Consider the following 27,680-nt stretch of genomic DNA (forward strand, 5'->3'; position numbering starts at 1 on the left):
CTGCCTTCACTTTGATAGTATCTCCTCTCACAGCCAAACGTAATGTAACAGTTGGAGGTACTGAAAACACGAACAAAAATGACAGAGTGAGGATGGAGATGAAACAGAGAAATTGCCTTTCAGTGTTCTGGAGATATTTTCATGGATTACTTTAACGCAGATATACCTTCATCATCTTGTATAACTACGTTGAGGGGCAATGATGGTTCACTTTCTCCAATAGCATTGACAGCTTTGACACGGAATTCATACATATGAAGTTCATCAAGTTTTTCAACGAGAAGAGATGTTGTTGGACAGAGCCTTGCATTAACTCTTTCATAGTCCTTTGAATCATGTCTCCTTTTCTCAACAATATATCCTAAGACAGGACTGCCACCATCACTACGTGGAGGCTTCCAATCAAGCGTAATGGTTGACTTTGTCCTCTCTGTGTACATGAATCTCTCAGGTGCTGTTGGAGGACCTATTAACACAGATAAATTATAATGAAAAAAACATTTAAAAATTAGAGAATTTTTAACCATATGAATACAGTACCTCTGGCTTTTTAAAGCCACAGCTTCTGTATGCAAAGTATCCGAGTATGACTGTGGATAGTATGAAGTATGAAGGTAACAAGTAGTGTCTCAGTAGACATCAGTATTTTATTACATAAAGAACCATAGTAGTTTTACAGAACTAATTCAGAGATCTGACTCAAGTAACTAATCTAAGGCAGATGCCTTATCCAGGTAGTAGAAAAGTAAATACACTTTCTGTATAGAAAGCAATCCATGAAACAATACTGGTTTATTAACCTCTAATTAAAATAAAAAAAAAAAAACCCACATAAAATTAGTCATCTTACCTAATGGATCAACTGCAAGAATGGGTCCAATTTCAACAGGTGGACCAGTACCAAACTTGTTCTTGGCGCTAACACGGAATTTATATTCCTGCCCTTCAACTAGACCTGTAATATCACATTTAGATCTCTCTGTGTCTACAGCTAGTCTCCATGTATGCATTTTGGCATCCTTCCGTTCAACAATGAAGCCTATGATATCACTGCCACCGTCATCTTCAGGATCAGACCAGTTAAGCAAACACATCTTTCTGTTTGTGACCACTGGCTTTAGGTCAAGCACTGGCCCAGGAACATCTGAAAAACAAAATCAAACAAGTAGGATAAAGCCCAAAGATTATCTCACCAAAAGAAATGCTCAGTAGATTTCAGAAAATATTTTTCTTACCAAATACTTCTACTCTGGTTCCTGCAGATTTGGAACCACTGCTATTGGTAGCAGTAATTACATATCTTCCATGGTCTTTTCTCAGTGCATTCTTAATGGTTAACTCAGATTTTGTGCCAACATTTTCAATAACAACTCGATCTTTGTCTAATTCACCCTCCTCCACAGCCCATGCAATGGTGGGAGTAGGACGCCCTGTCACAATAGCAGGAATTTTAATAGTTTGCCCAGCCATGATCTGAATGCCTGCTTTGACAGAAACATCCAGCTCAACAGTGGGAGGCTCTGCAGAAGAGAAAAACAGTTTATTAGTACAAGGGAGACATTAAAAAACACGTTTTCCGCAGCTGGACATTTCTTGAAAGTAACACAATTGCAATACCTTTAGGTTCTGCAACTGTTACAGGTTCGGTTTCACCAGGTGGTCCTTCACCAGCTGCATTAAGTGCAGTAACACGGAGTTTATAGTCTGCACCTTCTCTGACTTCTTTAACAGTATACTGTCGAACCTTAATGGGTTTCTCTGTGCAACGTGACCACTCTTTTACTCCTACCAGTTGTTTGTATACATGGTAACCAGTGATATCTCCACCACCATTATATGCAGGAGGTTCCCATTCTAACTCAATAGAAGTTGAGCTTGTATCAGCAACCCTTGGAATTGGTGGACCAGGTGGCACTATAAATAAATAGGTGGAAATCAAAGTTAAAGCCTGTGAATTCTATTCTGTCACCCGTCTGCTATTAGCTTCTGCTAAGCTACTTACTTATTGGGTCCTGCGCAGTTTTTGGATCTGATGGTGGACTGAATTTACCAGGGCCAGCTGCATTCTCAGCACATACTCTAAAGACGTAGGTTAACCCTTCCAACAGTCCTTCAACTTTTATTTCCAGAGCATTCACAAGGCTTCTGTTGACCCGGGCCCAATGAGTACTATTAATTTCACGTTTTTCAATCCAATATCCTATGATCGGGCTACCATTGTCTTTTGGTTCATTCCATTTAACCAACATACTGTTGCTGGTAACATCTTGTACATCAGGCTTATTAGGTGGATCTGGTGGAGCTGAAAAAAAGAATTGTAATTTTGTCATCATTGCTGTCTTCTTCAGTGCTTACTCGAAACTAAGAGAGAATTAAAATATGAGAAATTACTAACATTAAGTAATTCATAGTTCTTCTACTCTCTTTCTTAGAAACTTTGATTCCTAACTGCAATTGGTAGTCAAGTTGCAGTGTTTCTCTCTTTTGGTAAGAACACAGAGAATGTCACTATTCAGATGTTAAGTGTTTTAAGTGTAAAGTTTTATGATAGTGATTGTCATTCTTATTTCTTTACTATTGAGATTAGAACGTTTCAATATTTCCCTTTATTTCAATGGTTTAAAATGTGCAATAAATACATTGCTCAAGTTTCTTCTGGGAAACATTCATGTAGATGAAGCAAGAGTCTGTGAAGTTTTACATTGGTTTTCTGAAAAGGTTGTATTTCAAAATTAAAACTTACAGAAAGGATCTTTTGCTGTCATTGGTTTTGAAACACATGGTGGCCCTGATCCAACTCTATTTTCAGCAAATACGCGGAAGAGATATTCTTTTCCTTCAATCAGTTTTGTTACATGGAACTTGCAATGCCTGAGTGTTGAACTGACAGTGACCCAGCCCATCTCAGCTTTTGTGTTGTCTTTCTTTTCTAGTACATAGTTTAGGATTTCGCTTCCACCATCATCAAGGGGAGGCTCCCACTTGCAAATGACAGAATTTTTCCTCACATCTTCAAATACAAAGTTGACTGGAGGCCCAGGTGTATCTGTTAGTAAAGCAAGAGAAATGATGAGTACTCGTCTTGTGCACTTCTTACCCAATACTCTGAACAACTAGGTGTTTTTGAGAACATTCATTACATACCTAACACATTGACTTCACATGAGGCTTTTGCAACACCATGATCATTTTCCACTTTAATTGTAAATGTACCATGGTCAGCTCTGATGGAGTCACGAATTGATAGTACAGACTCTCCTTCTTTATGGTTGTCAATACTCATACGTTCTGGCAGTGAAAGCTGTAAAGGTTCCTCTACTTCAGCTTCACCCTTCTTCTTCCTTGTATATGTTGGTGCTCTCTTTTTGATTTCCTCTGGTTTGACAACTTCATCATTCCTCAGCCAAGTGATAGATGGATAAGGTGACCCCGAAATATGTGCCTCAAGTATGATCTCATCACCTCTCTTCACCTCAAGGCCAGACTGTAAGTTTGCAGCAAGGAAGACTTTTGGAGCCTCTGTAATAACACAGATGATAAATGGAGAGTAGAATCTTCCAATATGTTTGAGGATATATGGCAATTACTACAAACAATCAAATGAGCAATTCATACCAATAGGATCCACAGCTTTCACAAAAGGAGTAATCCGAGAGGGCTCACTGATGCCAGCAGCATTCTCAGCACGAACACGAAACTGATATTCCTTTCCTTCCTCAAGACCTTTCACTGGATAAGTTAATAGAGGTACCAGATAGTCATTGCATCTCTCCCACCTCTCCTTGCCCTTAGCCAGCTTTTCTATTATATAGCCCATAATCTTGCTTCCACCATCAAACAGGGGTGGTTTCCATGTAAGTGTTACTGATTTTGATGTTGGATTATGGACCTCAAGGTCAACAGGAGGATCTGGAGGTTCTGTGGAGAAGTAGTAAAAGAGGGTTCATATGAGAAAAGAAAGTATAAAGATTTTAGTTAAAATTAAATTTGCTAGATTATTTAGTAGTAAAAAAACCTTACGTTTCGGGTCTTCTGCAATGATTGGGTTTCTTAGTTCAAGATATTCACCTCCTCCAATCTTATTGACAGCTTTAACACGGAAGTAATATTCACTGTTTGGAATAAGATCTTTGACTTGCCATGAAAGCTTATTTTCACCAGACATGACTGGGATATATGTTCTACGACCAGCTTCCCTGCGTTCCAGAACATAATGCAGAATAGGAGTACCACCATCAAAGTCTGGAGGTTCCCAGGATACTTTGCAAGAATTCTTAGTTACTTCGCTTGCCTTAATGTCTTTACACTGTCCAGGTGGACCTGTTTTAAATAAGAATAATAAAATTAACTAAATAGATCGAAAACTGTATTCCTACAAATATGAAATTATGTTGCATTTCTTTGCTTTGCAAAAAGCAGGACAAAACCACAAATACACAGCATATATATGAATTTAGATTTCTAAAGGTGAAAAATATTCAGAATACTTATATGCTTTTTTATATTTATATGATGACTATTCATAATAATTGGGCTTTGAGCAGACATTGACTAGTTAGACGAACTTGGGGTAAAGGGGTCTTTTTGTAGGAGTTTGTAACATTAATGCCTTTATGGCAGTCTACATGCGTCTGAGTTTAGGTGATTCCTCCATATGGCAGACAAGGGATTTTTCTAGTCCTTTCTTCTGTCAGCTGCAAGGCTCAAGTGAGGATAAGTATCTTTCTCAGAATGGAAGAAGCCTAGTTACCTATGACTTTGACATTGACTGAGCCAGTTGTTGATGCCAGCTTGTTCTCCAATGTGATAGTATAAACACCAGCATCAGCATGAACACTGTCTATAACTTCAAGCAATGCAGAGGTGTAGTCACTCTTCATTGTTGTTCTGTCACCAGCTTTCAACTCTTTGCCATCTTTGTGCCATGTTATAGTTGGGGATGGAACAGCTCTGAAGGGTATAGGGATACTTAATTTCTGTCCTTTAACAACAACAATGTCACGAGTTTTTAGATCAATGGTTGGATTACCTGTAAAAGTAAGTATAATATTACTAGAAAATTGCCAAACACCATTCTTTTTTCAGTTACGCAGATCTGAAAAAAAGGAATCTATTCTTACAGTCTGGGTCCTTGGCAACAACTTTTTCTGAGATGTCTGATGGCTCACTTGCTCCAACAGCATTGACAGCTCTGACTCTCAGCACATATTCCTTGTCTGGAACAACACCTTCCTCCACTTTACATTTTAGATCTTTTATTGGACGAGAATTGATTCGCATCCATTTTTCTGTTCCTGCTTCGCACATCTCAACATTATATCCAATAATAGGGCTTCCACCATTCTTCTCAGGTGGTTTCCATGCAATGCAAATGTGCTTTCGACCTGCATCTGTGACATGTAAATCCTGAGGAGGTGAAGGGGGGCCTGCAGAAATGGAAAAGAATTGTGTCATTTTTCTCCCATAATATCTATTCTACACAGTACATTGCTTCCATAATCCATACTCCGTATATTATACTACCACTTACTTGTTGGATCTTCAATATGAATGAGGTCAGTTGGTTCACTGGGATGACCACAGCCAGCTTCATTTTCTGCACGAACCTGGAACTGTACATCTGTACCTTCAATGACATCAGTCACTCTGAAATTGCAATCTGGACCAGCTGTCTTGCCAGCTTTTACCCAGCGAGTGGCTAGTTTTTCTTTCTTTTCAATAACATATCTGAATAAATTGGGGAAAATACTATCAGGCACTTGAAATATGAACACTTCAGAGTTCTTGCTCAAAAAAATAGATAAAGAGAGATTAGAATAGTTTGGCCAATGGAAAATTAGTGAGAGTCATGGGTGCCAGATTCAATTAACTTTACTTCACACATCAGCCACTTAGTCCTGGTAGGTCTTGCATGTAATGGGGCTGACATTACAGACAGACACAATTCTGGAAGCCAATTCCTAACCTTTGGCTGTGTTCTCAGGTTTTAGAGAGCTGCAGAGGTAGAAGAACCTCCAAGCTATACTTGCATCTTTGATAGTTTGGATCTCAGTGGCTAGTACACTGAGAATATTGATAGGTATTATCTGTGAGTTACTCAGCTGTCAAAATTCTGCCTATGATAGGCTATGGGAATGTAATGTGAATTAAGTGACTTTGGTTGCTTCAGGCGATCTCTGTAGTTGTCAGTTTGTTTAAGATATGTTTACTGTGATTGGGAAGGAGAGGAAGAGTGAAAATCTGAAGATCGAAAATCTAACTGGCATTCAAGGTGAATTTGAAAGGACAGATGCTTTAGAAACCAAAGAAAAGGACAAGTTAGAAGCAACCCAAAGGAGTAAAACAGTCTCTTTGAAAAGTGTAATAAAGAGAATGAACAGAAGAGAGATGAGGCTTCATTTTAGCTGAGTGTATACAGTTTGAATGAGAAACTAAGGCAGCAGGAAAATCTAACAATATTAATTGGTAGATGGATCTAAGTGGCTACAGCTCTGGAGGAACTGGAGACTAGGGTTGCATTCATTTTTTTATTTTACATACAGTTCAATTTGATCTGATTTGATTAGATGCTTTTGAGGATGCTGACACACATTCACTGTTCATGCACATTAGGTTATTTACATTTGCATAAATTCCACATTTTAAAATCAAACCCTTAATTGCTCTGACTGCATGGCTTCTCTTTTACATCCATACACTTCTTTTTCATATAAAAAGTGTCCATTTAAAATTTAAACATTTTGAGAGAAATGTCTTCACTCATGAAAAGTTCTTCATCTACAGGAAACACTACACAAACTTGAAAAGACCTTACCTTTGAATCGGTCTGCCACCATCATTCTTAGGTGGTTCCCATTTCAAATCAACATGGCCTTTTGTCACTTCAACTATTGTAAGAGCATATGGAGGCCCAGGGGTTGCTGAAGAAAAAAATACACACATTAGAAGAACAGGAATCCATTACACGTGAGCTGTTTCTACTAATCACTCAGTAACAAATCTGAAACTTACTGAAAGTATCTTTAGCAAGCACTGAATCTTCAATTTCACAATAGTCACTCTGTCCAATGGCATTTTCAGCAGCCACACGGAACACATACAATGAGCCTTCAGTCAGTGGGCTCACTGTGTACTTAGTATCTTTCACTGTTGTATCAACTGTCTGCCAGCCTTTTCGCCTTACATCTCTCTTTTCAACAATGTAGTTGGTAATTGGGGAACCCCCATCTTTTTCTGGTACTGTCCATTTAAGATCTGCTGTGTTTTTAGTGATATTAATAACCTCAAGCCACCGAGGTGGTGAAGGAGGATCTGTAAAATAGAAACAGAAGGTAAAATTGGTTAGTATTTTTTGCATCAAAGATCTTGTAAGACAGGGAATACACCAAAACTATTAAAATTTTGTATTTTCTTAACTAAAGCAGGGCAGATTCTAGTATTTCATAAGCCTTCCAAGAGTTCACTTGGTACCTACAGAAACAGTCAGACATGGGGTTTTTTAAAGACAGAGACAGTCTATTTGTAGTTGCACCATGTTCTGAAAGAATACTCACAGAGTCTCTCCTTGCACAGCACAGGGTCACTGGGTTCACTGGGCTCACTCTCACCAGCCTTGTTCACAGCTCTTACACGGAATGAATATTCTTGTTTCTCCATAAGCCCTTTGAGGAAGTGTTCAGTTGTGGGAACTCCTTCAGCCACTCTCACCCACTCGTCTGTCCCAGTCTTTAAGAGTTCAATGACGTACGATTCGATCTTTGCCCCTCCATCATGTTCTGGCTTCGTCCAGTTCAGGAATAATGATGTCTTCCCAATATCTTTCACAGTTGGCTTTCCAGGAGGCCATGGTGGATCTAGACAGGAATCCAATGTTAAGTATGTGATTGAAAACAAAGAATTTTTTTGTTGTTAAATTAAACCATTAAAAATATGTTTATTATACCAATTGGGTCTTTCACTAAGATTGGCTCTGTCTCCTTGCTTGGTTTTCCAGGTCCTGCAAGATTCTCTGCCAAGACGCGGAACTTATATTTCTTCTTATTTGTAAGACCTTTAACTCTGGAAATAAAAATTAAGTTTGATTAAACCAAATCTACACATTAACTCATGCCTAAAACATTATTCCCTCTACTCTTCATCCTACAGTTTACTTGGAAAATCTGAAAATACGCAAATTACTGTTAATGATGGTTTATGAAATGATGAACATTCAAAATAAGTATACTGTCAACAGTAAAATGGTCCACCATGACACAGAAACCAATGTTTTGAGAGCCATCTTGCATTTTTGCATGTTCCATGGTTGTTACTTAATATGAGTATCAGGAGAAAAAAAACCCAGTGTTTTGACAAACTGATACTTGAGCTGGCTATGTCTGCTATTTTAGAATGTCTTATGAATAATCACATAGCACAGAAATTATTAAGCATAACATTTAAAAAAGAAAAAAAGAGATGATTCACTTTTCTGTAAAGACATTCTTCTTTAAAAATAATTATCAAAAAAAGCATGCCACCAGATGTTAGTTGGAGATAAACTTATGGAAGCAAGGAAAAAAAAGAACAATGTAAAACTTGTTCAAAAGCTACTGTTAAATTTTTATGTCTCTGTGACCTATTTCAGACTAAACTGACTATAGTCTTACTTGAATGTTGTATCTTTCACTGGCATTTTATTGCATTTGATCCATTTATCTTGCTCAGGATCATATCTTTCAACCCAGTAGCCAGTTATGGGGCTGCCACCATCTTCATCTGGTTCATTCCATGTTAAGGTGACTGAATCTTTAGTGACCTCTGTAGGCTTAAGACCTGTTGGAGGGCCTGGTGGATCTATATAAATGAATAAATTAAAACAAACAAAAAAACAAAAACCAAAACCATCACATATATGTTTTTTTTTGCCCTGTTAAAATATTGTAAAACTTTAACATTAATTTAATTAACTAACCAAATGAATATTTTGCAATGATGGGGCTACACTGTGCTGGCTCCCCAATACCATACATGTTCTCGGCACTGACTCGGAATACATATTCTTTATGAGGAGTTAAATTGGTAGCTCTGAATTTTGTATCTTTAATAGTTGATGACAACTTGTGCCATATTTCACTGTCTGTAGCTCTTTTCTCAAGGACATAGTTGGTAATTTTAGAACCGCCATCATCTCGTGGAGGATTCCATGTCAGAAGGCAGGATTCATTTGTAATTTCTGATACATCAAATGCAGCTGGTGGACCAGGTTTATCTGTAGAGAACAAGATGTGAATGTTAATCCTCTGCTTGCATACCTCAGTACATTACTAATGATTTTTATAAACAACATTTATAAAATACATGCATACCAAGAACATTAACTTCAACAACAGCAGTAGCACGTCCACTGGAATTTACAGCTTCTATAATATAGGTTCCACTGTCACTCCTCTTGCTGTCTGTAATTGTGACTGTAGAATGATTAGGTTTGGTTTCAATGGTGATTCTGTCATCAGGTCTCAAAATTTTGTCAGCCTTGGTCCAAGTAATCTGGGGCTCAGGCTTTCCAGTTACTTTGGCTGGCAGCTCAATTTTGGTTCCAGCTTTCACAGTAAGTCCAGCAAGAAGCTTCACATCTAAGAAAATTTCTGGTGCCTCTGATTTAAGAGAGAATGAAAATGTTGTTATAGAAACAGTATTTCTGAGACTGGTAAAAATAAAGCAGCTATTGTAGTTTTGTGATTGAAGTAATTACCTTTTGCATCAATGGCCTGAATGTCATCTGTTGGCTTACTTGGCTTGCTGGCTCCTATTCTGTTCAAAGCCTTGACTCGATATGCATACCACTCTCCTTCCTTGAGTTTTGTTACTTCCATTCTGTTTGTTAAAAAAAAAACACCCAGATATTTAAGGTGGTGAGGATGGCTCAGTTAGTTGAAAGCATATACCTTCTGATGTTAATTTACTTACTTTGTTTCAACAACAGGCTCCCCGCATGTCTCCCACTTGTCTGTGCCACGTTGGGATTTTTCTACCAGATAACCCTTAATGCGGGCACCACCATCATATTTAGGAGGCTCCCATGTTAGGAAGATTCCTTTTGATGTTGGATTTCTCCATTTAACGTTCTCTGGTGGATCAGGCACCGCTATTAAAAATTAAAAACATATGATGTCTTATAAACCAGTCTAAGGAAGATTTTTTTTTTTTTTTAACATCTTATTTTGAAGAAAGTCAGCAAGATTTCAGAAACATAAAATCAGCAACAATGCGAAACAGTTGACTCACTTGCTGGCGCTGACATATTTACAGGTTCATCAATATATGCAGGTTCTCCTGGGCCACATTTATTGCATGCAGAAACTCTAAATAAATATTCTTTTCCTTGGATGAGGTCAGGTACAGTGAACTCTTGGTCAACAACATGATCCATAACCTAAAGAGAGGAAAGGCTCCAATGTGTTTCTAAAGTTTCTTTCCCAAGAGCAATTACCAAAATAAGACACAAAATTCAGTAGCACATGTGGGAACAATATAGCAAATAGAAATTGAAATGAGAAAGAATGGACTTACTTTGTTCCATGTTTTCCGGCTTACTTCACGTTTTTCAATTATATAGCCTGTAACTGGACTTCCACCATCATCTTCTGGAGGTTCCCATGACAGCTGTACTGTGTTCTTGATTATGTCTAAAACTTTAAGTTCTCTTGGTGCACTTGGACGAGCTAGAAATCACATAAATTGCATTAACTATTTTGTAATCAGAGTTTGACAGATGATCTCTATGTAATTTATCTGCTAGAAGACTTACTCTTCTTAGTAATTCTTCCAACTCTTCCAGAAAAGAGTTATTTTGGAGGACGGATTTCAAATTTTTAGTTATATTTTAACATACTTGGTTTACTGAAAATTGGTGATTTCACATTATTAACCTAATTAGATTTTAGCAAGACAAACATGGAATGTTATTGCTAGAATATACATATCCGCTTACCAATGACATTAACATTAATTTCTCCTGAAACAGATGACACAGGGTTTTCTAATGTTAAGGAATAAATTCCCTTGTCTGGACGTTCACTTGGAGTAATTAAAAGTTCTGCAAAGGAGGCTGTGGTCTTCATTGTTACACGATCACCCTCTTGTAAGACTTGGTCACAAAAAGACCATGTGGCGGTTGGCACAGGGTAGCCAGTGATAGGAACACGGATCTTGATTGGCTCTGGAACAATAACTTCCAGCTCATCTTTAAATGCACTTAGGTCCATTGTAGGTCCAACTGCAAAAAGTGGAAAATGGATTTGATTAAATGTTTTCAGGTGTTTTGAATATAGCTAGTGATAGCTGTGTCGAGAAGCTGATTCTAACCGTATCTCAGCCTGCAGGTTAGAGCTGTCTATGCCTAGCTGTGGCTTATAACTTTCTACCTCTGCTGGCTAAATGTTTTTTAGAAATATGTGAGATGGTAAGGCAGCTTAGCATATCAAGTAGGAGATCTAATTTACCCTTTAGAATAAAAATTTATATTGTTTCAATTTTTTTTTTTTTTTTTAATCTTCTCTGCCTTTCTCTGCTTTTGTTACCCACCACCTTCCACAAAGCTAGGTCAGGAGACAAAAGGTCATGCCTTGCATTTCAGGCAAACTAATTGGTCTCTACCTAATAGTACAGCTAATTATCTGCAGAATTTGTAATGGAGGAGAAATAGCTCAGAATCTCAAAGGTCTAAGGCTCTTCATACTAGTTGGCATCGCAGTTATCTGGTGAAAAATATGCATATTACCCACAAGATGCACTTTAATTGTGTGTCTTATCTGATTAATTATCTTTAATAAATAGCATATGGCTTACCAAAAGTATCATCTGCAGTTAGTGGCCCAATAGCCTCTGCTGGGTCAGACACACCAGCGGCATTTTCTGCTGAGACCCTGTAGTAATAACTGGATCCTGGTTTCAATCCAGTTACCTAAAAAGCAAAAATAACTATTTAGTGACTCATATTAAAGATGATCTACACATTTTGAGTACTTTCTTGATGAACAGAGCAGCTTACCTTAAAAGTAAGAGCAGGTACTAGTTTTGGGTTACAACGAATCCACTTGTCTGTTCCTTCTTCTTGCCTTTCAACAATATAGCCTAAGACTGGACTTCCTCCATCTTTGAGAGGAGGTTCCCATGTGAGCTGTACTGATGACTTAGTTTGGTCTGAATGATCAAGGTTAATGGGAGGACTTGGTCTCTCTGAAAATAATTTGAGAGAAATACATTTTTGCAACTGACAAAGTAGTATGGTTCTGCATATCAGCTGTCTATACCTTAAAGTACTCTTTTAAAAGTCTTTGCATAGCTTTTTCTAAACCTTTTTTTAAAACTGAGATTGGATTCTAATTTCAGGGCAAAAATACTTGGAGTTCTTACTGAACCAAATGGTAGCAAGGTATTTATGTTACGTTTGAAGGACAAAAGTAGGAAAAATCTAACTGTACATGGTATTTGCAGCACATGTTTCTCAACTGAACTCCCCTGCACACATAATATATAAACAGCCAAAATGTCTCTGTCTTATAATGCAATCACAATCAGTGCTTTCATACTTACCAATTGGGTCTATAATTTTTACTGCATGTGTAGCAGGACTTGGTTTGCCAACTCCAACCATGTTTTGAGCTCTTACTCTGAAGAAATATTCTTCATTTTCCACAACATCAGTCAGAACAGCTGACAGTTCATCAGCCCCAGTGGTCATAGTTGGCTCCCATTTGATGGAAGCTCTGTTACGCAGCTCAATAACGTAGCCAGTAATTGGAGATCCTCCATCATACTCAGGTGGTTCCCAGGTAAGTGTAGCTCCAAACCGATTCACATCAGTAACTTCTACATTTTGAGGAGGACCAGGAACATCTGCATTTTATTTTAGGGAGAAAAAGAGAAAACAAGGTATGTGTTTTTACCTATTGCTAGAGTTTGTACTGCTTTTCTTACGCTGTCATCAAACACTAAGTTTTTCATAAATTCTGCTCACCAAATTTGCTCTTAGCTTCCACAGGTCTCTCTGTTTCTACTGGTTCACCAGTGCCTACTCTGTTCCGTGCACTAACACGGAAGAGGTACTCAACTCCTCCTTTTTGAAGTCCAGTAACAGTGTATTCACAATTTTCAGCACGATCAGTGACCATAATCCAGGTCTTACGCTTGATATCACGTCTTTCAACAACGTAGCCTATTATTTTACTTCCACCATCACTTTCTGGTTCTTGCCAGGCGAGGCCAACTTCACCATCGTAAGTTTCAGTGACTTCCAAGTTTCTAACTGGTCCCGGAACATCTAACAAAGATATGACAATATTTTAGGGCATTGCATCTTCCCCTCCCCCCCCAGCTTAAATAAATGAAAGTAAGGTTTTAATAATGGGAGTACTTACCAATGACCTCTACATTGATGAATGCTTCTGCCTGGCCATGTTTGTTTCGAAGTATAACCTTATACCTTCCCTTATCCGATTTCTTTGCTTCATGAATTTTGAAGGTAGTGCAGTCTGTTGTTGTATCAACCGTTGTTGTGGGCAGACTTTCCTCCCCTTTCAACCATTCAGCTTCTGCTCTTGGGTAGGCATCATATGGAACAGTCATAGTTAAGGGCTTCCCAACATCAACCACAAGGTTTTGATCACCAGTCTTGATTCTAGGTGCAGCTAAGGAAGATCAATGTGACGAGTAAGTACTTACATATATATATATAAAAAAAAGATATATTTGTGTAGTCAGCAAAGAAGCTAACATAGAAAAGTAAAAGGAGCTGTTGTATGAATTCTAAGCAAATCCTTCACATACTCATTGGATTGCTCGAGAGAAAGAAATTCAGGTTGGTTGGTATATATTGTGTCCTCCTGTAAAATCAGGGAAGAAGGAGTTGCTTTTTGAGCATTAATTTAATGTATTTTATTGGTCTGATGCTGTAAAATAGACAAATTAGGAATTAAATGTCTTACATGACTGAAATGAGTAGACCAAATAATTTTCATGTTTTAGATCTGCAGTGATCTAATGAAAAGGTTCTGCCTCCTTTAAGCTCAATTCATGCTCTTTAATATAGACACTAAAAAATGACCTATATTTTCCTCAACAGTTGGATCAGTGTGGTATAATAAAAACAAGTTTGTTGCCTGAATTATAATTCATACAGTTTAACAGACTTGCACTTGTCTTAGCCTGACTGTATATTCATTTCAATTCAACTCTTTGAAAGAACAGAAATCAATTTAGTTAGTTTATTCACTAATCTAACATTTTATAAAAGAAACACAAAGCAAGCAACTTACCAGCTAATTCAAGCTTAGCTCTAGCCTCCTTATCTTTGGCAATAAATCTGTATTCCCCTTGGTCACGGGGCTTTATCTCGCACACCTGCAACCTGTGGACTTTTCCTTCACTCATCATCTGATGTTTGTCACCTTGAACAATAATCATGTTGTTTCTCAACCACTTGACCTCCACACCATCTTTGTTCAACTCAGCCATGAAGATGACATCTGCACCAGGAGCTTCATAAATATCTTGTGGTGGTCGGATGATCTCAACAGGGATTTCTGAAATAAATATCAATTTATTTGGTGTTATTTGTGTATTGTTTCTGTTATTACTAAATAATGAAGCAACTCAATTTTACTCATACCTTCAACAAAAAGTCTTGCCCTAGATTTCCTGTCATCCACTCCACAGGAATATTCACACTCATCATCTAGTCTACAGTCTTTTATGATTAATCTGTGCAGATTTCCATCCTTTTCAAACTGGTATCTTTAGAGGGGAGAAAAGTAAGCAGTATTTTAGTTTCCAGACAAAGCAACAAAGTAAAGCAAGCATGTTTAGCATATTAACAAGTGTAATAAAATGTACATACTTTTTGCCTTCTTTGATTTCTCTTCCATTTCTGTACCATCTTACACTGGCTTTCTCTTTGGAAAGCTGACATGTAAAGACAGCATCATCAAATTCAGTGACGGTCTGGTCCCGGAGATGTTCAATGAAGTCTGCTGGTGCTTCTGTGATGAGAAGCTCTGCAACAGATTTGTCTTGTCCAGCAGTAACTGTGTATTCACCTTCATCTATAAACCCACAGTCTTTAATGATGAGTGAGTGTTTGTATTTATCAATTTTGTACAAAATGCGCTTGTTGAATGTGATCTCTTCACCATTCTTTGTCCATTTGAGGGTTGCATTAAGGCGATTGACTTTGCACCAGAACGTAACAGTTTTCTTTTCCATGGTCTCAATATCTTCAAGGGGCTCAACAATTCTTAGATCCTCCTCTGTTAAGACAAAAGATCCAAACTGATTAACTTACATCCTCATGATCCTGACGTGAAATTGAATGTAAGATGATGAAATAATTTTAATACAGTGCAACTTATTTACCTAATACTGTTAAGGCAGCAGAGCTTTTGACATGTTCACCTCTCTGGTTTGACAGTGAGATGGTATAAGTAGCTTGATCTTTCAGCTGTGCATCTCTGATTCTGAGAGTGTAAACTAAATCCTTCTGTACAATAATGTATTTTGCACTATCAAATATTGCCTCATCATTTTTGTACCACTTTTCTTTGGCACCACCTTTATTGACTTCACAGCTGAAAATAATTTCTTGACCCTCATTAACTTCTTGGTCTTTAAGAGGAGTTATAATCCTGAGTTTTTCTGAAATGGAGAAAACAGACGAAATAGGACATCATGTAATATAAGGAATGCAATAAAATACGCACCCGCACATTGATAAGATAAAACTTACCAATCACTGTCAAGCGTGCTGTTGCTTTAGCTTCACCAACCATGACAGTATACTTTCCTGCATCTCCTAGAATAGAGTCTTTAACCACAAGTGTTCTCTTTTTGCCATCTGAAATGATGTCATACTTATCACCAGGCTCCAGGACTGTGTCACCCCTCAGCCACTGTACTGTAATTGCCTCTTTGGATACTGAACAGAAAAATTCAGCTTTGTCTCCTTCAAGCACCTCAAGATTTTGTGGTTTGGTAAGAAATTCTGCTGCAAGTTCTGAAAGAAAACATTTTTGTAGCTATATATAATTTCATTTTATTTTATTTTTTACTTATGAAGAGAATAAACCAAGTTGTGTATTCTTACTGATTTTCTAATTTTTATGTTTTTTCTTTTTACCCAGAAAGCAAGGTCACCAAAGTAACTCTCTTACCATGTACAGTAAGTTTTCCTGTTGTGCTAGATCTTGGGAGCTTGCAAGTATATTTGCCAGCATCTTCAGGATGAGCATTACGTATGAGAAGAATTCTCTTTCGGCCATCAGAAATGTGTTCAAATCTACCACCATCAGGCACCTCTTCATCTCCTTTAAACCAAGTAACTTCAGCATTAGGCTTTGAAACTTCACAGGTCAATTTTACAGTGTCATTTTCATTTACTTCAAGATCAGGAAGTTTTTTTGTGAAAACAGCGTCTTCCTCTGCAACAAGAATTTAGAAAGATGATTAAATACTTTCATCAAAAAAACATTTTTTATTGTTCATACATTAGATTCTAAAACATTGTGTTTACCTATCACTGTAAGTAGGCCTGAAGTTCGAGCTGTTTTTGCTTCACAGGCATATTCAGCTTCATCATCAAAGACACATTTACTGACAACAAGAACGTGTTCTGCACCTTTGGAAATTATGTCATACTTTTTGCCTTTTCTTATTTCAATGCCATCCTTAAACCACTTCACCTGTTTTAGAACAAATCAACATGGTTATTAATATTAACATACTCATAATAGATTTCAGTCATGTGTTCTTTTGTAACAACACAATAAAGTTGTAAATTTAAAAAAAGCTCTAGTTGAAGAAGTTACTCAGATTTAAAAGTATTATTCTTCACCTTGACACCTGGACGAGAAATTTCACATTCAAACCGAGCAGATTCTTTTTCTTTAACTTCAAGGTCAGTTAGGGGTTTCAGGAACTCAACACGAATAGCTATAAGAGAAAAGAAAATTTTTAGTACAGGAAATTCTCTGCTAGAGAAGAATAAATTGCTGACATTGATATTATTGCAAGTCATAGACACTAGTACATAACATTTATAGCCCTTAGACATTCTGTAGAAAATTGTAAATGACTCACGTTCTACATTGAGAAAACATGATGTCTTAAAATCCTTAGCATCACAGGTGTATGTTTTTGCATCATCCAGTGTGCAGCCATGGATAATGAGTTTTCTGACCCTGCCATCAGAAATTATATCATACTTCTTTGTTTTGTGAATTTCTTCTCCATTTTTGAACCATTTAACTTTTGCATTTTCCCTGGAAACTTCACATTCCAGTACTGCAGTGGCCTCCTCTTCAACAGTCTGGTCCTCAAGTGGTTTAGTAAATTCAACTGGGGATTCTAAAAGTAAAAGATAGATTTTTGATAGAAAATATCTAAATTATAGCCAGCCTTCTGCTAGTACAGAACTGTCCAATACTAATTTTCCTTAACTGAATAATCAAAAAGGCTCTTAGACATCTCTGCTGAAGGGTTTTTTTGGGTTTTGGTTTTTTTTTTTATTTTTATTTTTAATGCCCAGACATGTTCCGTTAATTCAGCTAATTTCCTCATTTTCAGCCTACTGTAAGATTAGACTGAATGATATCCTTGTCCATGGCGTTTTTACTCAGAAATCATCACATAGCCTTGCAACTCAGGTTTTTTAGCTGAACTATACCCATGTGATCTCAGTGGCTCTGAAGTTACACTCTCAACTTAAGGAATTATTTTTTTATTTTTCCTTTATTCACTACATTAGTTAGAAGTCTGTGCAGTTTTTTTGACTTCTTAGCTACACACAGCTTGCAAGCAGTGCAAGTGGGTATACAGTCAATGTTATGTCACTTGAATGATGGTGTAGTTGTGCTCTCATAGGTTTCTGGATACTCCAAAGAAAAGAAAAAAGCCATCCAGAGCCATGAAGGCCAATATTTGCAGGTCATTTTGAGGCTAATTGAATGTTCAAGTCTGCAATGAAGCCCTGGAAATCCTAATGAACTGCATCATCTCCCACATCTGACACATTTCCAGTATTTCCTCTCAGATCTTCTGTGAAGCATAATGATTTTAAGTGGCTTTTTTAATCAGGAAAATTATCTACCAGTCCGATATTGTATGTATGATCCTACTAATTTTATATACGGTGTATATTACATCCTATTCCAGGGTGAATCATGAATGGACCATTAACACTGATTACTGTATAATTAAAATGACTGAAATACTTACCTTTCACAAAAAGATTTGCTTGAGTTCTGAAATCTTTTGCTGTTAGTGATACCTCTCCCGCATCTGTTAACTTGACATCTCTAAGAATAAGAGTGTGAACTCTCCCTTCAGCACGTGTCATGACCTTATAGAGTACATAAGAAAACCCTTTGTAAGTATCTACAACAAATATTTAAGAAATATTTAATGAAATAGCATTGCTATTTATTGTTATCTGTGGAATTTTGTTGTTTACTTTTATATGAAATGTCAGCAATTTTATTTTGTATATACTAGATATAGCTCAAGATACAAATGCTTTGAGGATTTTCAGAATAATTTCTGTTTTGTCCTTTCATTTACAATAAATTGTAATTTTAAGTTTCCCCATGTTTTAAGGTATTTATGTCCTTGGAAAACCTGAGTCTACTACCAAAGTTCAAAATGAGGCTGACTTGAGATAATGTTTATTTCAAACAGGTACTAATAAATATAAAAATAAGTAAATTTATGGGAAAAAGTTGGTATTAATCCTGGTTACATCTAAAGTAAAAACTTTTAGAGAGTTATAAAAAGGTTTGGCACTCTTTTGTGAATGCCAATTTGACCTTCCATTATTAAATTTTGGTAAAAAATTCTGCCTAAAAAAAATTTCCATATTGGTGTATTGCTGAAACTACTTCACAATCATGAGTTTGAATTGGGCTTCTCCTACACAAACATCCCTTTTCTCTAGGAGTGGACCTAGGGAATTCAAGGATATATCCTGCATTGCAGCCATTAAGAGGGTTGCTATTCATTCATGCCATAAATTTTAACATAGCTCCTGAAGAATTCTGTTTGTTTATTTTCAGAGAAGTATGTGATCAAGTAGTAGAAGCTGGTATAAAAAAATAAAGCAGAAAAATGAGCTTCTACTAAGGAAGAAGCATAAAAGATTACGTTATTTTGAGAAGGCAGCCCCTTTTTCTTCAGAGGGAAGGAAGGAGCTAAGAGGCTGTCCTTCCTCCTCAATGGTCAATGTGTTCCTGAAAACTAGCTCTAGTGAATGCTCATCTGATAGAGATTGAGATGAAGCTAAACACCTATTTGACCAAGATAAACAGTAAAGACAAACAAAAAAGTCACTTCGATATGTGTACAGCTGAATGCCAGAGGTAAAATAATGGTTTGAATTAAAAACAGCTGAAAATAAACACTTGTACAGCTAGACCGATTCTTGACGACAGCAGCAAAAGTGTTTCAAGAGGTTATTTTAAATGGGCAGAAAGTGATGCATCAAGTAAATATATGGTTTACTCAATTTCTTCTTGATAAAATTTCAGCTGAAGTCAAACTACAGTTTTGACTGTATATGTAAACCAAATGAAAATCTAGATTTTTTTTCATGTAATTAAAATGATAACTCAGTCAAATAAGAATAAAATAATCTTCCATCATACAGAATATTGAACATACAATATTTTTCTTGCCAGGCAGCAATAATGATCAAGCCACTGCACTGATCAGTAGCTTTCCACATTTTTATTCCTAGACTCAGAAGCTATTACCTTGATTTATTTTCTCTCATATGCTGGGTTTCAGTTTTGTTTAGCTGTCCTTAAATACTGTAATAGGGTTGCCTATCTCCATGATCAGTTTTGTTTTCCTATTTCTATATTCTTTTCTTTTGTGAAATAGTTTTTATTCAGGCAGATTTGGTGAAGCTCAGAAAGATCTAGTAAAAACTGAAAATAGTATGTTAAAATTTGTATTTAAAAGAAAAAAAATCCATACCAAAGTATTATTAGCAGCATTATTACAGGTTCTGAAACTTTTCTAGGTCATGTAATGCCTTAAAAGTTTACTTTGTTCGAGGTTTCCAATTTGTATTCTCATTCGCATTATCTCCCTTAGGCCTAGTACTTGAAAAAGAAGTCTTAGAACCAGTGATATCCATTTATATTTTATGCTTCTTAATGTATTTCTTTATGTTTCTTTATGTATTTCTTTATGTTTCTTTATGTATTTCCCTTACCATTAACTTTAAATATTAAACTGGCTGCATTCCTGGCTGCTCACATCTCAGAGTTAAGAGCCAGCACTTGATCAAGGGTTAAAAATAGCTAGTGAGAAGTGCTTGACAAGCAAATCTGCCCAGAGAGTTATCTGTAGGGACAGAACAAATGCCTGAAAAGGAATTTGAATCCTCTTAATCCCCTTATATGCAGAATTCGACTGCAACTCAGCATTCAGGATTAAAAAAAGAATTTCCTGATAGCACCTCTCAAAACCCTCTCACTGTAACTACAATAAACCTGAGCAAAAATCATTCAGTACCCCTGTGTCTGAGTCTCCAACAGAATCAGGCACAAAATTACTGTTGTAATGATTGATATTTTGGAACCTTAGTTTCCATTTGTACGATAAATACTTGCAGTATTCCAGAATACTGGAATTTCTGGGGGGAAAAAATGTGTATCTGATTTAGAGAGGATTTACCATTTGGCACAGCAGCACTACTGTATTACTGTGCCTTAGTACTTCTACTGGCAGAGAGTATATGAGAAATAAAGAAGGGAGAGAAAGAGAGGACGGAGGAGGAAACATGAAGAAAAATAAAGTTTAGTTTCTTTACCTTATCACCGGACTCCAGTTTCTTTCCTTGCAGGAACCACTCTACTGGGATTCCCTCATAAGAGAGTTCGCAATCGAAGGTTGCTGATTCCCCAGCTGTCACTGTTACATCCTTGAGGGGTCTCAGCAAGCCAATTACTCGAGCTTGGTAAGGAGAAGACATCATTTTCAGATTAGTCACTTCTACCCAAGAGAGAGCTGCTGCCCTTATGTACTAATCTCCATGGTGGCTTCCCTCAAGAGAGACAGACATCGCAAAGCTGCTCTTTAAATTCCCTAAATAGAAGAGGCCCCCCTGGGTTTTTAGGGGGAGGGCTGGTCACCTAAAATTTCCTATTTGCAGAACGTGTTTCTTTAAATTGAACAAGGTCAGCAGGAAAGTTCCTGTGCATCTGTCTCCCTGCCAAGCCTTGCATGCCTCTTGCTAGATAAGGTATGTGTTTTCCAAAATAGCAAGGGCTAGGACTGGAGTGGGAAACAAGTGGTCTTCAACTGTGTGGTCTGTCCCTGTCCATCAAGCTCTTAACTCGATCCCCAGATATCACTATGATCCCACCCTCTCAGGTTAACATGATACTTTAATGCAGTAAAACCTTCGCTTGTAATACTTTGATTTCATAACAACATATGATGCTAGAACATGAAGCAGCCTTCAAGGCCATCTCCTTATTTTTACTTCTCCTGTATGAATAAACTATATACAAAGTTAAAAAACATATAGGACATTCCTTAACTAAAACATTAAAATGGCTTGAGTAATTAAACCTTGAGTTGCTGTTCTGGAAAGAATTGCTGTGGGTTCAATACAGTACAGAGATTTGTACATCCATTCCGAAGAGGCCATAAGTACCTTGTTTTCACTTAATTAATTTCAGTTTAAAAAACACTTACGTTTCACACGAAGGTGAGCACCAGATTTGGCATTTGCTGCTTGGAAATCTACTCCACCAGCTTGATCTAAGCGTACATTGTACAGTGTAAGGAAGTGCTTTTTGCCTTCCTCCTTGATTTCACAATCCTGCAAAAAGAGAATTGAAACAATTTTTTAGAATCTTTTTTGTGCTCCTCACCATGAGCGCCCCTACTTCTCCTCATACCATGCACGTTATCTCCTCCTCCATTCAGAACACTTAGGCACACTGCCACCTGCAATATACCTTATAAACTTTAATTCATAGGCCTTTCCTTTCAAAGGCTCTTCCTAATACAGTCTGCTCCTCTTAGAAAGAAAAGGCAAGAAGCAACACATTCTTGTTGGTGAATGGTATGTGCTGATTCACTAGCCAATATATCCGTATGTAGACCAGTCAGAAGCCTAAGGGAACTAGAAATGACTAAATTTGTGCTGTGACCTCTCCTTGAGTAGTGTGTCCTTTTCTCTTATCCAGACACTGGTTTTCATTGAACTTCTGACCTTTGTATATTATGCCCATTGGTACTGTTACATCAAAGAGTTGCCAAATTATTGCCAGTCGTGACTGTATTGTTTCTTAATTTTCCAGATCCTTCCAGCAAGGAATTAAGAATATTTGATTAAGCCTTATTCCATTTTAAACCAATTTTAGCTGTCACAGTAATGGAAAAGAGCTTGAAAATGTCATCTACATCTATTTAAACCAAGTATAATTAAAAACCCAAAGGTAAATGCAGACAATCCAAGGTTTGTATTCTTAAATGCTATTATGTGTAAGTGAATTCCATGAGAACTTTGCACTTTGGATGTGTGATTGTTTGGGACTAGCAATACAGAATGTACTTATTTATGTAAAATCATTTATTATTTAGCTACGTTAGATGATATTTTTGGTTAAGTTTATACTACATTTTAAAAGTTATTAATTTAAAAAAACAGTATTTTTATTATAGTGACCCTTATCGAAAGCAGAAAGAGATTCCACTTAGTTTCTGCAGCCACCACCTTCTCCCTCACACCCTACCTCCCTGCAAATTGTTGAGACACATACAAGAAACATCCTGAAATATTTGCTTACAGCTGATTCAGTCAGTGGTTCTCCTTTTAGCTTCCAATTGCCATGGATACCTTCCTCAGAGATTTCAATATCGAAACGGGCAGTCTCTGTCTCAATCACCTCCACACTGTATAGTGGACGTATAATCTCAATATCCCGGTCTGGAGGAAAAAAAAGAAAAAAAAAGACAAAAAAAAGTGGCTGAGTCCCTCAATTGCTAACAGACCCCAAAAGATCTCTACTACAGAGCAGCCCAGTAAAATAACCATACCTTCAATATTGAGTTTAGCTGAAGTTTGATCAGTACCACAGTCACAAGTGTACTGTCCAATGTCTTTCTTCAAAGCTTTCTTGAGGATAAGGATTCTCTTTTTACCATCAGCCTTAATAACAACGTTCTTTGATGGAGTAATTGGTTTGCCATCCTTCATCCATTTCACTGGGGCATCTGCTTTGCTGATTTCACATTGTAAGATTACTTCATCTTTCTCTACAGCAGTGTAATCCTGCAGCTTCCCAGTGAAGTAAGGGTCTCCCTCTGTAAGCAAAAGTTAAGATATGTTTCAGTCTGAAGTTCTAGTCTTTCAGTAAGGACATTAGTTCTTACCATAAAATACATTTCTTGTTTATGTCCTGCAAGAATAATTATATATAGTCCTTATAAATATTTCACAGTTCTGTTGCAAAAAGCAAAACCAACAAATATCTAAGAAACAATTCAGTGTATTACTAATATACTGACAACATTGTTTTGGTGCTCTAGGAGTTTCAGAGCACCATGTAAGTATCTAATAGTTAATTTTGCAACAGTTGCATGAAACTTTAAAGTTATTTTAATTATCCTTTGTGAATGGGGAAATTGAGACCCAAAGAAGACAAACAAATTGTAAAATCGTCAAAAATCACGATGTAGATTTAGGCCAAAAAAAAAAAAAACCAAACACCAAAGCTAAACAAAACCAACCCCAAGAAGTTCTGATAACCATTTTTCATTAATAAGACTCTTCTGATAATATACATCATGTAATTTCTTTTGGGTATTCTTACCAAGAACAGTGAGTTTAGCTTCTGAGGTTTTGCCCATAGCTTCCACTCTAATCTGAGAAGTATCATCAATAGTAAGATCTTTGATTGTGAGTGTATGGAATTTGCCATCATCTGTCATTGAAACCACTTTGCTGGTATGTAATCGCTGGTCGTTCTTGAACCAGACAACAGGGATGTTTTCATGGGAGAGTTCCACAGTGAACACAGCAGTTTCTCGCTCCTTTTTTGTTACATCCTTGAGAGGAGTAATAAATTTCAGGCGGATACCTGTAACAACATAACATTTTCATTAATAATAATGTTATCAATAAAAATTATTCAAGGACTATGGTGCAAATCTTTCCTAGAAAGGCAAAGTCAGACAAACCTTCAATAATTAGCTTGGCACTTGTTGTCTTATCCTCAGCTTCAAACACGTATTTAGCTTCATCCTCAAATGCAACAGATTTAATAATCAGAGCATGCTTTGTTCCATCTGAAATAATTTCAAATCTTTCATCAGGAGTGATCTCTTGTGTTCCTTTCAACCAGCGGAACGTCTTGGGTTCTCTGGACACCTCGCATTCAAACTTGGCTTCATCCTTCTCAAAAACCTTCACATCACTTAGTGGAGTGATAAAGATGAGAGGCAATTCTGAAACCAAAGAAGAACACTTTCAGTTCAGTGATACGTTCATATAGATCTTTGTGCTGCTAGATTTGTTCTGATGCCCTGAGACACATGCGGAAATGCTGGCAAAGTGCAGACTGTACCTTTCACTTTCAGATTAGCAGCACTTTTAGCATTAGCAGCTTGGAAAGATACTTCTCCAGTCATATCAAGTTTGCAGTTATGAAGGACAAGAGTATGCTTCTTCCCATCTTCAATGATTTCACAGTCCTGGTGATAGATAAACCAGTATGAATATTCTAGGAAACCACTCAGAAGACATTATCATTAAATATGTTTTTTCTAGTGTAAACTATGGACTGAAAATAAAGAAGTCTTACAGGTGAAGGTGTTAGGGTTTCTCCCTTTAGCTTCCATATAGGATGGACATCAGGCTCAGAAATTTCAATTTCAAAACGTGCTGTTTCACCAACAAATACTTCCACTCCATACAGTGGGCGCTCCACTTTAATTAAGCGAGCTAAAATAAAAAAACCCCAAAAGTTCACATGTGTTTACTCACTCATTCTATACCATAGAAATGTAGTACTGAACAGGATCTCAACCCTCTCTATCCCTTCTTTAGCGCATTCAAATGCTATCACTGAAAATATTTATCTAATAACATCTTTTTAAAAAGCCTAAGTTTGGGCAGCCTACACCCCCTTCTATAATATGTCTGAAAGTTTAGTTATTTTTAGTAAGAATATTTTTCCTCAGAATTAACCCAGATATCTTTTACAGTGAATTAAACTAACTGTTTTTTTCCTGACTGTAAACGGACATGGAGGAAAATTTATCATCACTGTCTTTACAACAGACATTTATAAATCTTCAGATATATTGTTTCTTGTAAATACTCTTAATAATTGTAAATCTAGATATTTCAGCTATTCATCATAACAGCATGTTTTCTAAAGGTACAATTTTTTGGTGTTGTATTTTAAAGGATGTCTGTCTGCCTACACTGTTTTACAAAGGTTTCAGTACTTTCCCTTAGCCAAGGCATGATAACTTACGCTCAACGCTGACATTAGCGCTTGTCTTGTCCGTCCCGCAGTCACACTCATAAACACCCTTATCACTCTCTGCAGCTTTCTTGATTTTCAGGATACGGCGCAAACCATCTGTTTTTATGGAAATCCTGTTGGAAGCTACTAGTTCTTCACCATCTTTGTACCATTTTACTGGCACATCTTTGCTAAGTTCACACTCCAGAGTAATATCATCTTTCTCCACAGCACTATAGTCTTGTAATTTCACAGTGAAATATGGATCAGCCTCTACAAAGGGAATAGTGGATATGAAATGGTAAATTAGTAATATAAATTTGCTAAAACATCAATATTTTGTCACTTTTTACTTATAAAATTATTTATACATACTATATAGCATATTTTAAGTTATTTATGTAATTACCTAAGACTTTCAGATTTGCTTGTGTGTTCAAGTCCTTCACTACGGCCTTTATTTCAGAGATATCATCAAGTGTCACTTCTCTCATTTCTAGCTTATGAACTTTGCCTTCTGAAGTAATAAAAACCGTTCTGCTTGTGTGGAGTCTCTTGTCATTTTTGTACCATTTCACTGGCATGTTTTCATGAGAAACCTCAAACTGAAAGTGAGCTGTTTCTCCTTCTTTCACTGTTTGATCCTGTAGAGGTGAGATGAACTTCAGCCTCACACCTGTAATGTAGACACATAAATACCATCAGAAGGCGGCTACTGTGGTTCTAAAATATTCTTTATCCATTTTTTTCTTGTTTTGTTCGTAAGAAGATACTTGCCTTCCACAAACAGTCTTGCTGTGCTCTTCTTGCCATCAACTTCAGCAGTGTATTCTCCCTCATCATCAAACTGAGAATCATTGATTACAAGAATATGCTTCTTTCCATCTGCAATGATGTCAAATTTTTCTCCAATCTTGAGTATATCAGTGCCCTTAGACCATATAACATTGGCTTCTCTGGTAAGGACACATTCAAACCTTGCTTGGCGCCTCTCAGGGACAGTAACATCTTTTAGGGGCACAGCAAAGTCCAGTTCAATTTCTGGAAGCAAAACAAAACGCATCATTTGTAACGTGCTCCATGTGAACTCTGTTTAAGCATACTCCATGGTGCATCGTACCTTTCACTGTCAGGATAGCTGCAGTAACTGCATTAAGTGCCTGGTAAAGGACTTCACCAGCTTGCTCTAACTTGACTTTGTGCAAGGTTAGGAAGCGTTTTCCTCCTTCAGCTTTGATTTCACATGTCTGGAGAGATGACAGACTTTCGTAAATACAATGCCAATGCCTTACTACTAGTTTTTTTTAATAAAGGGATTCTATAAACATTTTATACACAGTAAAGAGTCAGCTAAAAAGACTGGAATTACTTTTCAAGGAAAGTTAGCACTTTTACTCAACAATAAAAAAATGGAGCACACTTCTTCAGCATTCCACACTTCATTTAAATGTTGGCATCATTCCTAGCAATGTATGTAGGATATTTTCATAATGTCTGAATAATCTGCTGTAATCCTTTGAGAAATTAAGCCCTTCAAAACTTAGCTTTTATAGCATATAATTATTACTTAGAGTACCAGTGTTTCTAATCACAATACTGCTTAGCCTTTCTACATTCTGGGCTGAGTAACAATGACAGACCTGCAAAGATCTGACCATAAAGACTCAAGGGAACCTGTTCACAGTGCTTAAATTTAAATAAACTGTGTTGTAAAATTCAAGGATGCTTACAGGTGAGGGTCTCAGGACTTCTCCTTTCAGCTTCCATTCACCAGGAATATCATCCTCAGATATTTCTGTATCAAAATTTGCTGTTTCTTTCTCATAAACTGTAACATCCTCTAACGGCTTCAGAAGTTCAACTTCACGTTCTAGAATGCACATATGAACACAGATATAACTAGGTCAAGTTCTGATAGAGCTTTATAATAACTCAGGTTACCTAGCTTGTTTGGTTTTTTAGAGCTTTTTGAATATTGGCCTATGAGCTGATTAAATATAATACAAATAAAAGCTTCCTTACCACCAAGGGTCAGTTTAGCTGGGTATCTGCGACCTTCAACTTCTACTGAATATTCCCCAACATCAGCAGGGCCAGCATTCTTGATTTTCAGGAAAATTTTATTTCCTTCTTTCAAGATTTCTGTCTTGTCAGTTGGTTCAG

At 36.9% G+C, this 27,680-nt stretch overlaps 1 protein-coding gene across 1 annotated transcript in view; it reads right to left on the reverse strand.

Moving 5' to 3' along the window:
* Nucleotides 1-27,680, reverse strand: part of TTN (titin) — a 244,575-nt gene that overhangs the window by 71,887 nt on the left and 145,008 nt on the right. Inside the window, exons 122-175 of the mRNA XM_010283656.1 lie at nt 27,540-27,680; nt 27,248-27,387; nt 26,638-26,764; nt 26,295-26,558; nt 25,927-26,193; nt 25,527-25,790; nt 24,849-24,988; nt 24,612-24,738; nt 24,226-24,492; nt 23,859-24,125; nt 23,083-23,349; nt 22,833-22,972; nt 21,733-21,859; nt 20,843-20,985; nt 18,247-18,370; nt 17,110-17,376; nt 16,865-16,962; nt 16,544-16,712; nt 16,185-16,451; nt 15,761-16,027; nt 15,391-15,669; nt 14,876-15,284; nt 14,648-14,772; nt 14,295-14,561; nt 13,398-13,667; nt 12,998-13,300; nt 12,574-12,876; nt 12,029-12,216; nt 11,827-11,941; nt 10,970-11,254; nt 10,549-10,700; nt 10,264-10,411; nt 9,946-10,123; nt 9,731-9,852; nt 9,345-9,632; nt 8,951-9,247; nt 8,646-8,832; nt 7,943-8,058; nt 7,554-7,853; nt 7,012-7,311; nt 6,815-6,920; nt 5,531-5,727; nt 5,121-5,426; nt 4,751-5,029; nt 4,021-4,320; nt 3,616-3,918; nt 3,145-3,519; nt 2,744-3,046; nt 2,003-2,302; nt 1,618-1,914; nt 1,236-1,520; nt 851-1,144; nt 167-466; nt 1-60 (exon numbers count right to left, since the gene is read on the reverse strand). The exon at nt 1-60 is cut by the window's left edge and continues 273 nt beyond it; the exon at nt 27,540-27,680 is cut by the window's right edge and continues 156 nt beyond it. Coding sequence (XP_010281958.1) covers nt 1-60; nt 167-466; nt 851-1,144; nt 1,236-1,520; nt 1,618-1,914; nt 2,003-2,302; nt 2,744-3,046; nt 3,145-3,519; nt 3,616-3,918; nt 4,021-4,320; nt 4,751-5,029; nt 5,121-5,426; nt 5,531-5,727; nt 6,815-6,920; nt 7,012-7,311; nt 7,554-7,853; nt 7,943-8,058; nt 8,646-8,832; nt 8,951-9,247; nt 9,345-9,632; nt 9,731-9,852; nt 9,946-10,123; nt 10,264-10,411; nt 10,549-10,700; nt 10,970-11,254; nt 11,827-11,941; nt 12,029-12,216; nt 12,574-12,876; nt 12,998-13,300; nt 13,398-13,667; nt 14,295-14,561; nt 14,648-14,772; nt 14,876-15,284; nt 15,391-15,669; nt 15,761-16,027; nt 16,185-16,451; nt 16,544-16,712; nt 16,865-16,962; nt 17,110-17,376; nt 18,247-18,370; nt 20,843-20,985; nt 21,733-21,859; nt 22,833-22,972; nt 23,083-23,349; nt 23,859-24,125; nt 24,226-24,492; nt 24,612-24,738; nt 24,849-24,988; nt 25,527-25,790; nt 25,927-26,193; nt 26,295-26,558; nt 26,638-26,764; nt 27,248-27,387; nt 27,540-27,680 — 12,210 coding nt within the window. The remainder of the gene's footprint in view (nt 61-166; nt 467-850; nt 1,145-1,235; nt 1,521-1,617; nt 1,915-2,002; nt 2,303-2,743; nt 3,047-3,144; nt 3,520-3,615; nt 3,919-4,020; nt 4,321-4,750; nt 5,030-5,120; nt 5,427-5,530; nt 5,728-6,814; nt 6,921-7,011; nt 7,312-7,553; nt 7,854-7,942; nt 8,059-8,645; nt 8,833-8,950; nt 9,248-9,344; nt 9,633-9,730; nt 9,853-9,945; nt 10,124-10,263; nt 10,412-10,548; nt 10,701-10,969; nt 11,255-11,826; nt 11,942-12,028; nt 12,217-12,573; nt 12,877-12,997; nt 13,301-13,397; nt 13,668-14,294; nt 14,562-14,647; nt 14,773-14,875; nt 15,285-15,390; nt 15,670-15,760; nt 16,028-16,184; nt 16,452-16,543; nt 16,713-16,864; nt 16,963-17,109; nt 17,377-18,246; nt 18,371-20,842; nt 20,986-21,732; nt 21,860-22,832; nt 22,973-23,082; nt 23,350-23,858; nt 24,126-24,225; nt 24,493-24,611; nt 24,739-24,848; nt 24,989-25,526; nt 25,791-25,926; nt 26,194-26,294; nt 26,559-26,637; nt 26,765-27,247; nt 27,388-27,539) is intronic.

Source organism: Phaethon lepturus, unplaced genomic scaffold (genome assembly GCF_000687285.1).
Source record: "Phaethon lepturus isolate BGI_N335 unplaced genomic scaffold, ASM68728v1 scaffold15120, whole genome shotgun sequence".
Lineage (NCBI taxonomy): Eukaryota > Metazoa > Chordata > Aves > Phaethontiformes > Phaethontidae > Phaethon > Phaethon lepturus.